This window comes from Triturus cristatus, chromosome 1_2 (assembly GCF_964204655.1).
Source record: "Triturus cristatus chromosome 1_2, aTriCri1.1, whole genome shotgun sequence".
Lineage (NCBI taxonomy): Eukaryota > Metazoa > Chordata > Amphibia > Caudata > Salamandridae > Triturus > Triturus cristatus.
Window position 1 is genome coordinate 28,155,939 of NC_140580.1, and position 13,299 is coordinate 28,169,237.

The window sequence follows — 13,299 nt, forward strand, 5'->3', positions numbered from 1 at the left end:
GACTGTGAAAGTAAGTTACGAGTGGCTCCCTTTATCTGACCTCTGTGGCTAGAGTTTCTCTGCTTGGAAATAAACCAACTCGAAATCCTACCAGTGACATCAGCTTTTTTGTCTGAGTTGGACCTTTCTAACTTCCCGTTGACATTTGTGGAGTTTGAACTCAGGTGCTGGTTCCATATTTGACAAGCTAGCCTTATACTAGCTATTTAAAGGCAAATTTTGAAACAAATCTGTGGCATTATTAGATAGCTCTTTTAAAGTGTATCATACTGAAGCAATAGAGATTCTTGTGATACATTGCCTCTTCTCCAATTATTGCCGCAAAGAGGTCGAATGTTTACACTCAACTGGTTTTACACTTGTCGGAAAATGCCCAAATACTAATGGAACATCATAAAAAAGCTGGCTGACCAATCACCAGCCGGCTTTAAATGTTGGAGAAATGGAGGAGTTGCTGGTAGGGCAGAACAGTGCTCTGACCCATTTGACTATATATAACTAGTGCTTGACTGGTTATTGTAAGACTAATTCTGCACATCAAGTAAAAACTTGGGCCAGTGCTTCCCAAACTGTTTAGAACCAGGACCCAATATTTAGAACAACGAACATTCACAACCCACCTACCTTTAATCAGCATGAGGCAGGGCGATTTTCGAATGTAACAAAAGCATTGTGTGGGAGGTCATGGTCATTTACAGACAACACGTTTTCCATTGAAATGGCCACTAAAGTTGGACAGACATTAGTTTTCATGATACAACTATATAGCACACACATGATAATGTGTGGAAATCGGATTTCTGTGAACTTCTATCATTTGTGCATCACCAAGTGCATCTGATTCAAGTGGACTTCAGATTATAAAAAAATGTGCTTCATTTTTGTTTTCCTAACTGCTGAATGCATGCAGTTTATTTACAGGTATTTCTATGTTGTTGTTTGCTGCAAAGAAACACCCCACAGTCTTTCCATTCACACTCTGTGTACTCTAGTAACATTGCCACATCATTCCCTTTAAAACTCCTCTGACTTTGCAGCCAGAAAAAGAAAAGTAAACACCAATTCCCAAGTTAAAAGAATAAGCAGCAATCTGTCAGAAGACATAGTCTGATATTTGATCTCTATCTTTGAAGTACCAACAAAAGTGATAAACCAGAATTTAAAGGCAACTTCATGGCTCAGACTTTCCCGACCCATTAAAAATAGACTTCCCGATCCAGCTTGGGAAATGATGCCTTGCGGTGTCATGTGTGAGCCAGTAACAGAGTAATGCATCTGAGACTCTAATACACAGATTCAAATAGGACTTCAGAGCTTGAATATACTTTGGGTCGCTACTGAAGACATATACGCACATTCTGCAAGTCCCATTCAAAATGTTATTCCTCAATAGCTCATAGTTCGGCCTTGCATGAAAGCGCAGGCAAGCCACGTTGTTAAGACTGTCCTTCTATCCTCCAGGATAAAAATGGATTGTGGAAAAATATAGTGTCAAAAATCAGGCCTACGTGTAGACACTTCTTTGAAACAAATGTGTACCTCATTTACAAAGCACATCACAGTTACATTTCGAACATTTTTCTTAGGTCTTGTGGTTACTTAATAGTCACAATATGAGGTTTATGGCATTCCTCCTTTCTATAGCAGTAGAGTACATTTCACATTTATTATGCAAATGTCTCATTATGAAGCACTTTCGGATTCATGGCATGGACCTCAAATAGAGATGTAACGTTAGGTATCCTGATAAAGTGGGGTTGAACAATAACTGCTGTTTAGAAAATAGAGTCTGCGATCTAAAGAGGAGTTTGTGTGAATAATGAAGCAGACCATTACCAGGCAGAAGAATGAGCCATTCCTTCCTGTTTGAATCACATATCAGTGTTCATTGATTTCTATTTCCTGCTCCAGACAAAAGCACTTCCGCTGTACATGGACTGGTCTGATCAGAAGGTGTGCGGTGCAGAGCTGCTATATGCCTGGTCCAGCACCACCGATTCCAGATGGTAATTGCGCCCATGCACTGTGGATTTACGAGGTAACCCACCTTGGATGAGGAATACCACGAATACCCATTTCAGAAGATCAAACCCCGCGGATGGATCCCCGTTCTCGACTGAATAAGAGGCTCTTTACCACTCTCCTCGACCACCTGATTTGAGAAAGTATTGAATGGGGTGAGCTGCTGTCGTTTCAGGGTAGGTAATTGTACGAGGGGAGAGTGTCCAGAGCATAGAAGGCTATGGCAGGTATAGGGGAGCTTTGCATGCTGCCGCACGCTGGAGTGGCATGGCGGAGGGGCTAGGCTGCGCTTGTGCCTGCAACCCCACAAGTGCAGCCTCCGTCCGCCATGCTACTTCAGTCCCTACTCCTTGCCACCTAATATTTCTGAGCTGTATGATCAGGCTCAAAGCTTGCACGACCAGTAATCCCAGTTGAAGGAAAACACTGGATACTTGTGATTAGGGCTAGTGCTATCACACCTGAGGTGTAACGGTCAAAGCTGTCAACCTTGGAACTGGAGAACCAGGTTTGAGTCTCGGCATCAGCTCAACATCCTGTGATTCTGGGCAAATCACTTAATCTCCCCGTGCCAACCAAAACATGAATGCGTCCTTGTGTACCGTAACTGGTGCTTATGTAAAGTGTTCCAATACCTTCGGGTCAAGTTTGCGCTGTGAAAAATGGCACACAAAAGAAAAAGACCGGGCGTTTCTGATAAGTCTCCATCTGCAATGCGGGGCATATATGGCCAAAGGCAGCACTTATTTACACTCATAAAAGCAGTACTCAACAGTTAAATATGTGACAGGTGTCAAGTGCCGGGCATGTTGGTGGCCTTGTCCAGTGATATGACCAGCTTTGGACAAGCTCGAGCTTGAAAATCTGCAAATTATGCAGCGGACGGTGGGTAATGGTCTGAGAGTGACAAATAATTTTTTACAAGGAAAAGGTTGTGGGTGTGCAATCATGTTTTTAAAGTTTCTCTGGAAATACCATAGAATCTTAATCTCTAGTATGGACCATCTCAACATGTCCGACCTACAGTCAATGGGTAACTGGTGGTCACAAAACACATTAAATCCACCTCTGGTGGACGATCACGGACTGTGCAGGGCACTTTGCTCTAGAGTAATTTACTAGGGAATGGCTGAAAACCTAACTATATATCCTGTCTGCTTGGGATAACGCACAGGAGTATGGTCACCACCAGTACATCAAATGTTGTCTTGGCCGGAAATATATAGTTGTAAAACAGAATAGATATATCTGGGGAATGGTGTTAATGGCCATTAAGAAATGTACAGCATGTATGGAAACTGGTATGAGAAGATGACAACCTACTTTGATTGCCCTGTTTTCCATTTCCAAGCCAGAGGAAACTGAATTTTGGTTGTTCTTTTCAACCAGGGTGAACCAGTACAGCCATCACCTGTCCTTGTATGGAGAACACACCTCAGGCCTGCCAATGAGGCTGGCACACTCTCTGCCACTTTCAGATGTTCTGACCAGTCTACTACTACTGGATTGATACCAAAAGGGAAGGTTCTAGAACGCTCCAGACATTGGCGATAGGCTGGGCTAGGCCAGCTACGACTAGTATTTAGTAATAGAATCTGTAGTTACCTATGTACTGAAGGGTTACCCTTTGTAGTTTAGACTGTGAACATGAAAGGAATTCCATGGAGAGTCTAACATATATCTTCAGTTCTACTTTCCAGCATCGGATTTCAACCAGATAGTGACCCGTAAAGCTATAGGACTGAGAGACATAGAGCTTCTAACAATGTGCCTGACAAGCAGAGGAGGGGTGTGCATCTACACTGAAAAGAGCTGAGAAAAGGCATGTTTCACAACTTTTCTAATGTTCCCAGTTCACACATTTTGACTTATCTAAGCAGGAAGGTAATTCCAATCACAAAGGAAGGCTCCATGATGGAAGCCTCCCCGCTGAATTATTCCTTCAAATCAAATGTCAGTTATTGCTTATAAAGTTTTGATTCCGTTATCCAACGAACATTTCATACTGTCATTCCTTTTGAGGATAAAAATGTGTAGAACATGTCTTATAAGAATGCAAAAGTGGATACAGGTCTGCCAGATCGGTGAGAAAGTAGTGCATGGGGTCAGTTTCTAAGGCTAAGTAATGTCATACAGGGTAATTGAGTAGAATGATGAACATAGGCTAGCAGCCATTGGCTCCCAAACTGAATATTGAGCAGCCTGAGCCTCTGGGATAAGGTGACAGTGAAAGTCACAAAAGTCACCTGTCTCTCTCTCTCAGAGATTCTGGAGTTTCAATAGACCTATACTACAGCAGAGGCTATGTAGGTTTGTCCACACAGGGGCATTCGTGCCTGGGTCTGACAAGTACGGCTTAACGTGCCAAGTGATGTGACAAGTGACAGGGCTGCACATATGGAGATGAAAGGCAAAATACCGTCTAATATAAGTATTTGTACTAAGTTAAACTATCTATTACTACAACGGAGGACAGTGCAACATAGCGTAATTTAGTCCAAGCGAACAGTATGTGCAGTGTATGAAAAGAGCTGAAGATTTCCATAGGGAAAAGGGTGAAAGAAGCGTATTCAAGAGAATAATAATAGGTCTTATGGGCTCAATTCTGCACTGGACGTAAAAAGATAAATGCAAACCTGAATTACCGATACATAAATGTAAAAGGCGCAGCTCGCTGCTCACCGTTCTGGAGGTTGGCGGTGCGGAGGGGCTGGTGAGCGACACCATCTCCTGAATGGCCAGCCGCAGCTTCAGTCGATGGAGGGCATTGCTGATGCCAATCTCTCTCTGGATCTCAGTATCCGACAAGGCAGACATGATGGCCCCACTTTTCACATTGGCTCTGCAGGCGGCAACATACCAGGCTGGCATCCCGACCCACAGCTGTGGAAAGAGAAGGCGTTGCAAATCAGCACAGTGACACCTTGCCATGTATGGTGGAAATTGCACAACTATTTTTATTCGAAATTTCAGGTCATGGTCGAGACTTTTATACTTGCAATCAATAGCGACTGAAACAAATGAAACTATTCTAAGACACCATACAACCAATCAAAGGAAAATAAAATCAATCAGTAAATACATGAATAAAAAGTTACACATAAGCAATTAAACTGGAATAAGCATGTCCATTGAAATGGCGGGAGTGTGACTGGATGAAGACTTCGGCAGGGGACCATCGAAACCACAGTTTGGTGTGAATGACGGTCTACGTAAGCACCCTGGGTTGCCTCTTACTTTTTAAAATGCGTCATGCTTCATTCAGTTAGGAATCTGTGGTGGATTTCAACATCTTGAATTTCATCGATAAATTGGGTCCAATTATTGATTAATCTAGTTTGTTACTTTAAGACAGTGGCTGTTATCTTTTCTATCGCAATGACTATCCAAATGTGACCCAAAACAGATACCTGGGTGGCTCCACCGCGCATTTCCAGTCGTGGTTGTCAATTTAGAAGTAGCAATCAGCTGCGCAATGCATTTATTTGACTGCGATGCTTGTTTGTAGATCATTCGAGTGAGTTATGTTTGGAGAAGCCGTTTCACAAGCCTGCAGTGCGCGGTCACACTGCACCCTCCCAACCCTTGGCTGAAGCATCCATTGTCAGTCCCCGCTTCAGAGTATGCGGAGACCACAGTGCGGTAGTAAAGCTGCCCTGTATAGCTTCTCCCCACCCCTTCTTCTGGTGTAGGAACCTGCGCATTTCATAGCGCAGAGAATTCAGAGTTTGCTGTTCTGAGGCATGTGTGTGATGGATGTGAGGCACTTCCTACATGATTAAGGTATCAAATATGGCGGAAGTAAATAGATATCAAAATAGTGTATCTGTCATAAAACCCTAGAGCACAATGTTGTCTAGAGGGATAACAAAGGTGGTAGCATTCGAATACATGGTAAAATTAGGCATTGGCAAAGCAAAAGCTCTGGTTTAATTCCCAAGTCTTTTGTCTATGTCAATACGGCTTAGTTTTGTGGTGGATTTGCAAAGCCGAATTGTCAAGGAAGCTCCTGGGCACTCCCAGGCACTAATCGGATTGAAGTAAAAATGTGTTTTAGTCTCAAAAAGCTCAATTGCCATAGTAGCCACAGGCACTTTAAAGAACCACCTTGTTTGTAAATGTGTGCCTTAGGAGAGGGCACAATGCCATTACTCACAGTAAAGTTAGCAAGCATCTGAAGAGGGCTGTATGCTGCATTGGGAGGAAGAAAAAATGTGAATGACACAATGACAGACCAATGGATGAAGAGAGCAGGCTGGAAGCCTCTACAGCTAAGTATATTATGCATATAACTTTAGTAAAATCAAAAGGTACGATTTCAGACCTAATCAAGGGGCTAACCCATTACCCCTGGGAATCCGGGGATTCATACATATATAAAAGTTGCATCAAATGATATTTTGTAGTCTCCTGTATTTGTATCTAATGTGACAGGCAATCAGATTACCAATGATATATATTTTGGACTTCATTAAGTTTTATATATCAGACAGGCCTAATTCATTAAACCCAGAATGATTAACCAATCACCCGGAGGAACCACTATGGTTCTTCATAGACACTATTCAAATACATTCAGGTTTTAAATTTACCATTCAAAATCTGGTCATATAAGGTATTAAGTTGTGTTTCATAGAAATCACGGTATTTATTGACCCATTCATTCCTGTTTTTAAGAGCCAATGCATTTTACTGACCTATGTTAACTTGGTTATTATTAAATAGCTGGTTGGCACAAACAAAAAGTATAAAACATCATTGAAAGCTGCCCACATCTATCGCCCCAAGATGCATCTCTTAGTTACTACAATGCTTTCCATAAATTTGGTTTTGATGCAAATGATAAAAGTGGGTTTGAACCCAATATAATTAACTAATATAAAATGTGCCCAAATTAACAGGTTGAAGAGAATTATGGCTAGAGGGGGTTCAGAGTAAATGGATGAGCAGCGATAGGCCATAAGAGGAGTATCTGAGACTTGCTGACCCCATCCCACACTATGGCATGGTGTCCCTGACTGACAAGCAGCCCAGGGCACTTCATGGCTTAAATCTCTGAAGTGCCCAGGTCTGAGGCATTCAGTGATGCTTCTCCTCATCACGAGGGGGAGGACCTCAAGGCCCTTTTGCCGGGCTGCGGAAGTCACTTCCACAGGGCTGTGAAATCTTCAGCCAGGCAAAGTTCAGCTCAGGCAGCCAGGATCCTGTGCATTTATCACATGTCTAGCTTTTGGGTGCCCTGAGCCAGAAGAGTGTCTGTCAGTCTGTACTTTGCCCAGCCTGGCTGATACGCCCATATGGTCGAGCTGAGGCTGAAGAGGAAGCAGATGAAGGTGTAGGGAAGGCAGGAACATTAAAAGAAAAGAAAAGATTTTAACGCTTGCTTCCAGAATTTCCAAAGAACAAATTCTTCTCATTTACAAAGTGAACAACTTTACAACATGTGAATCTTTAAGTACACCTATAACACAGTGGAACAAGCACATTGGATACCTTCTAATCTTACTGACCAATTGATGTTCCTAACTGTGTTTTTTTCATTGTGAATCATGACCTACCCACACAGAATTTTACTTTCTCCCTCTCCGACTTCTCACCCGCTAAACCACTATACCTTGCCAAACGTCATCTTCTTTTGGTGCCTAACCTGCATTGCTCTGTCTTGCTACTGTCCACGCCACTTATCGACACCCAGCGCTGGAAGGCCCTATACGCCGAGCCAAGGGCCACCCACTAAGTATCAGGTTTAACAATTATGCTCTTGGTGCATCTCGCCAACCAGGTGACTGGCAAACCTGGACACATAACACACCGTTCTGCCATGAAGCCTTAGACACAACAGCATCCTAATCCTCCTGGGCCAATGCGGCCGCCCATCTCTACCTCCACACATGCCAATATATAAACACAAGAACAAAGAGCAAACAAGAACAAAAGACAATAGCAAAATAACACACTAGCCACACTTCTCCAGCTGCAGTGCATTACAACTTTACTATCATTACTGTAACACTTTGCATTACGCCTTATCTTTTAGCTGTACTAATAACATTGCACTGATTCACGGTGTAAAAGCCATCAGCTGTTTTCATAATCCTGTGATTACTGTATCACTTTGCACTATGTCCTTCCTTTTAGATGTATTTATAACATTGCACTCTTTTACTATGTAAAAACCATCAGCTGTTTTTATAATCCTTTTAGATTTTCTCCTTTTAACCCAACTAAACGTTTATTTTTTATAACTATGAACGCAATATGTATAGCATTTGTAAATCACACAATAAAGAATTCATTCTACGTATGTATTCACATTTTTCCTGTACATTTATGTGCCCACACAAGCTGCACTTCTTTGCTACGCACACGATTTGCCGCCTCTTTGGAAATAATTAAACAACCAATTTAAAAAGGTGGGCCACACCAAAAAATGCAGTTGAGTTCAAAGACAAATAGAAAGTTAGGAATGTTTCATCAGGAGGCAGCCTGCCCCTTCCACCACCTCGACAAATGTACAGAATACAAACAACAAGAAGAGAAAATATATATACGAGACGGAAATTAAATACACAGGTATTAACAGCATACAGAAAATCATCATAGATGAACTCGAGCCCAGAAGTTATAAAAAAATAATAACTTGTACACAATGGGGCCACATCAAGGTGTGTTAGAATAGACTCGCAGTGGTGTAACTTTGTCATTTGTGTTAGTCACACTGTCTGTTCGGGCTGGTTGATTGCTTTGGCAAGGTTTAACATATTACACATCTTGATTTAGAAAACAAACCAGGATACAAGGCCCATAGGGTGCAAAATCTCTATTTTCTCCTAGCGCATACATCGACAAGGGTTTATTTCCGCTACTTACACATAATAGGTTCTCCCAGCGTGTATACCGGGTAACCATATCAGGTTGGCTGACGAGAACTACAACATATAATTTATGTGTGTGTCTCGCAGGCTGATACCAGGCAGCTTTTTTCACTTCAGAGTGGTCTAATCTGGCCCTGTAGATGCATTTCACTCACTCGCTCGTTCTGGAGGGGCGACTTTGTGTGGTTCAGTGGATACAGAGAATACCGAGTGTCATAAAACCAGCATTTATCGTGATATATCGGTATTTATTGCAGTTTCCATTTCTATAACAGCCCTATTTCCTCCACCTAATGCAGTTTCAAGTGGATCCCCAGACCCCCCTCTAAATGGCGCTGCCTGTAGGTGCTGTGTGTGCATTCTCAGAATGAGCCCCTCCAGCACCCCCCCCCCCCCCCCGCCCCCCCCCCCCCAACCTGCACTGCTGCATCTGCACATGGACACATTCTGCTCGCAGGGAAACCATTCCGCCGTTTAACAATTTTCTGTCATTTTGCTATTATTCATATGAACCATTATCCACAGATTCAAGAGTTAACTGAAAATATGTTCTTCAATTTTCCATTCTAACGATATTGCTTTGAGGCCAAGAAAGTCATTAAAGAAACGATCTGCGACTACTGACGTCCATTGTCAGTTTGATAACAGTCTGTGTAGATTCGATTTAATGTATGTGACATGAAAGCGACGCAGAGTGCAGCGAGATATACCTTTAGAATGCAATTCAATCTAGGTAGAAATGTTATCTGTGCAAAAATAGGTGGTGTAGAGAAAAAAAGATGTAGCTTCTTTCTACAACTTTGCTATTATGTTTTTTCACTGCACCCCAAACCTTTCGCGAGCTTCTATTAGTATTTTGGGGGGTTGTCTAAAACAGTACGACTAGTGAGCTGCTCTGACCTTTGACTATCCGAAGCAGTGTAACAATTCTAGTTTGTACCATAAATGAATGTCTGTAATATTTCCATCCCATTCATTTGAAAGAGGGTATAGTCCAAATTTTCATGCGCCTCAAAAACATGAATTTGAAATTAGAAATCACAGGTTATTTTAAAAAAAAATATCTTGTAGATTTATCTCAACTGCAAATTCCTCTTTTTATTTGTAACAGCTGCGGCGTTTTGGGGTGGAGCAGGGGAAAGGGAGTGCCTGGTCTGACAAAACAAAATGCTTTCAGCCAACACAAAGTGAGACGTTAAGTGAAATTAATACATATTTTACATGATAATTCATAATCTCTAAACACACTTAATCCATTCTACAAAAGGCAGTGCTAATGCTGTTTCAAAGGTGGGGAAGAGTATGCGACGTTGTCTGGCATTTCAAGAGCTGGTCAGGGAAGAGGCCTCATGCTATAACCTATTGTTGTTAGTTGGTGCATCTTCCTTATTACTGTTCTGTCCCTTGCTGCTCAGCCATGAATGATGTCACTTGGAATGTGGAACATTACATGGACCTTGTGACTTAACCAATAAACCTACAACTTGTTCTACGTGACCTGTCTACGAGACATCTTTCATTTTAACACCTCACCATCTAGAACACAAATCCACCCCGAGGACACATGACAAATGAAGTACTGCACATTCCGGTTACACCTACGCTTTAGGATTGAGCTGGACAGTTCTCAGGAGTAAGGGAGTTGGCATATGTATGGAAATGTACAATTTGCATACACTTCTACTTGTAATTCTATGGATATTTGACTATCCTGAAAGTCACACATTTATGGAAATCATTGAAACAAACCCACAGTGAGAGGAGTTTGTAGAAATATTGAGTGAGTATACAGTATGCCGGCATAAAATATGCAAATAAAATGAATCCAGAGTGTGCAAATCCCATATTCATGGGATGCCTTTCTCACTTGCCCACGACCTTCTATCACTTTGTTTACGTGCCGGTTTTTGCTGCACTGATACATTCCTTAACTCCCCCTTTTTTGTATATTCATTACCATTTAGATTTCCATCTCATCCTGTTTTGCCAGAAGGTAGGACCGCATAATGCGCGTATCTTACTTCTTGCATGCGTTTAATACCACTCCCCAGCTATTCGCTCGGGTATTACAGGTCACCAGGGGCCATGGTCCCTTAGCATGCCCATTGAACCTTCATGGTCATTTTTTACAGTAGACTCGCACAGGGACGTATCTACCCCATACTGATTAGCATGCCTTTCTCTTCTGCATCATCGGCATTGATACATTGATTTAAATACACACTGGTTCTATGGAAAAGCAGGTTTCTTCTCTTCTGTTCGACCTCGTCATGGGTCTTTTTTTTAAATCTCCTTCCTCTCTCCTTTTCCCTTTTTCCCTCTTGTTTTCTTTACCGTGTTCTTCTTTTTTCGTACCTGTTTGGTCGGTGTTATCTCCTGTTTCTACCGACCATCGATTAATATGGTTTCATAATATGTTAAAGCAATCTGTGTTCACCATTGCTTGTGACTCAACCACATGTGGTTTAGCACATAATATCTGCATTAACACATGTTTTTTTTAGCAGAGGATTTTGTTCACCCAGGGTTCTCACTCCTTATGTGTTTGATATGATGTTCATACAACCTATGATCGTTGTTGGTATGTTCAGGTTACATGATGCTCTAGTGTACATCTTTTCAGCACTGAAGATGTCATGGGGTACCTCCCCAGACAAAACACGTGTTGGCTGGGCAACCGTTCAAGAACAAAAGAAAGAAAAATCCAACTTATGATTATTCGTCTTTGTTGTCACCGTATTCATGTGGTGTTGTACATTCACTCTGTGACCAGACACGATATAGAGAATTGAGTTACAGATACTGTTCACAGGCTTGTTGCTAGGTAGGAATGTCATGTTTGGTATATCAGGAATTCAAATGTAAAAACTTATATTAACAGTAAAGTCGGATTTTAAGTCAGAATTCTGAAATGCCACTGTTAATCCTGGCCCTTTTGACAGGTTTAACCCCAAACGTTTTGGCCTTTTGCCTCCAATTTTTCTGACCCTGTTTTCATTGGCTATAGGATTCTGGGCACTTTACCACTGCTGATCAGTGCTAAAGTGCAAATGCTCTCTGTATAAACTGTGACAATGATTGGTTATCCATGACTGGCATTGGCATATTTGATTTACTGGTATGTCCCTAGTAAAGTGCATGGTGTGTGCCAGGGCCTGTAAATCAAATGCTACTAGAGGGCTTGAATCACTGGTTGTGCCACCCACATGAGTAGACCTGTAAATGTATCTCAGACCTAACACTGTAGAGTCTGCACGCGCAGTTGTGAACAGCCATGTTGTTCTGGCTAGTGCCCCCATTTGCCAGGCCCAAAACTTACATTTTCTTACATATAAGGCACCCCTAAGGTAGGCTTAAGATACCCTCTTGGGGGCGGGGGGGTGCAGTGTATGTGAAAGGTAGGACATGTACTGGTGTGTGTGACATTTCCTGATAGTGAAATTCTGTGCATTTCATTTTTCACTGTTGAAAAATTGGGGTTGCACTGTAGCATTTTTACATGTGTAACTTCCCATAGTGACAAGATAGGAAAATTATGTTTGGGCTCTCTGAACTCAGAATTTATTTACACACCTTTTGGTAAAGGTGGTTTTTAAATCCGGTGTTTGAAAATGCCACTTTTCGAAAGTGAGCATTTTCTTACTTCACTATTCTGTGTGCCTCTAGCTGTTTGTGGATTCAGTTTCTGGTGTATGGGTGACAGGAGCTGAGAAGTGCATTCATCCTAGACAGTCACTGGGGTGGTTGTGGTGTGCCCTGACTTGTCTGGGTGACTCAGCATAGGCTGAATAGACCTGGTCTGCATTTAGAGTGGCGAGAGGTGAGTTACTTACACCTTAATAGGCTGTGTCTCCTTTTGCACAATGCTGCCTCTGCCCCCTGTGGTCATGCTGCACCAGTTAATGCAGAACTGGATTGAACTGGGTTCAGTGACCCTTGCCACGGAGAGATTAAAGACATTTTGTGGTATAAGTATTAGACCTAAAACCCCAGGATTTCAGATTGCTTCAAGAAACAAGAGGACCCTGCCAAGAGAAGAGCAGAGGACTGCATGAGGAGCGCTGCCTTTTCCGAGTGAGGGGTGGGTTGGCCCGCAGTTGCTTCTCCTGTCTGTGGTGGAGGAAAAGGATTGATTCTTTTTGCCCCGCTGTGTTATCCTGCTTGTGAAGAATCCCCAAGGGCGTGTGAGTGCTCTCCTCCTTATTCCCCCTGAGGAACCAGTTGGGGGAAAACTTCGACTCTTCTGGGCCCCCCAACAAAAACCCACAAAGGATAACTGGAACAGGGAGTTAGATGGACCAGCTTTTGGAGGACTGCACCATGTTAGAGGTGAGGAAGGTTGCTGCAAATGGTGGATAGAGCTGGTCGCCAGGAGTAAAATGAGCCCAAGATCGTCCACATC

At 42.4% G+C, this 13,299-nt stretch overlaps 1 protein-coding gene across 4 annotated transcripts in view; it reads right to left on the reverse strand.

The window, feature by feature from the left end:
* Window positions 1-13,299, reverse strand: part of PPFIA4 (PPFI scaffold protein A4) — a 3,163,248-nt gene that overhangs the window by 1,071,354 nt on the left and 2,078,595 nt on the right. For all 4 annotated transcript variants that reach the window (XM_085600211.1, XM_085600208.1, XM_085600219.1 and 1 more), the window contains one exon: window positions 4,705-4,905. In XM_085600211.1, the coding sequence (XP_085456337.1) occupies window positions 4,705-4,905 (201 nt within the window). The remainder of the gene's footprint in view (window positions 1-4,704; window positions 4,906-13,299) is intronic.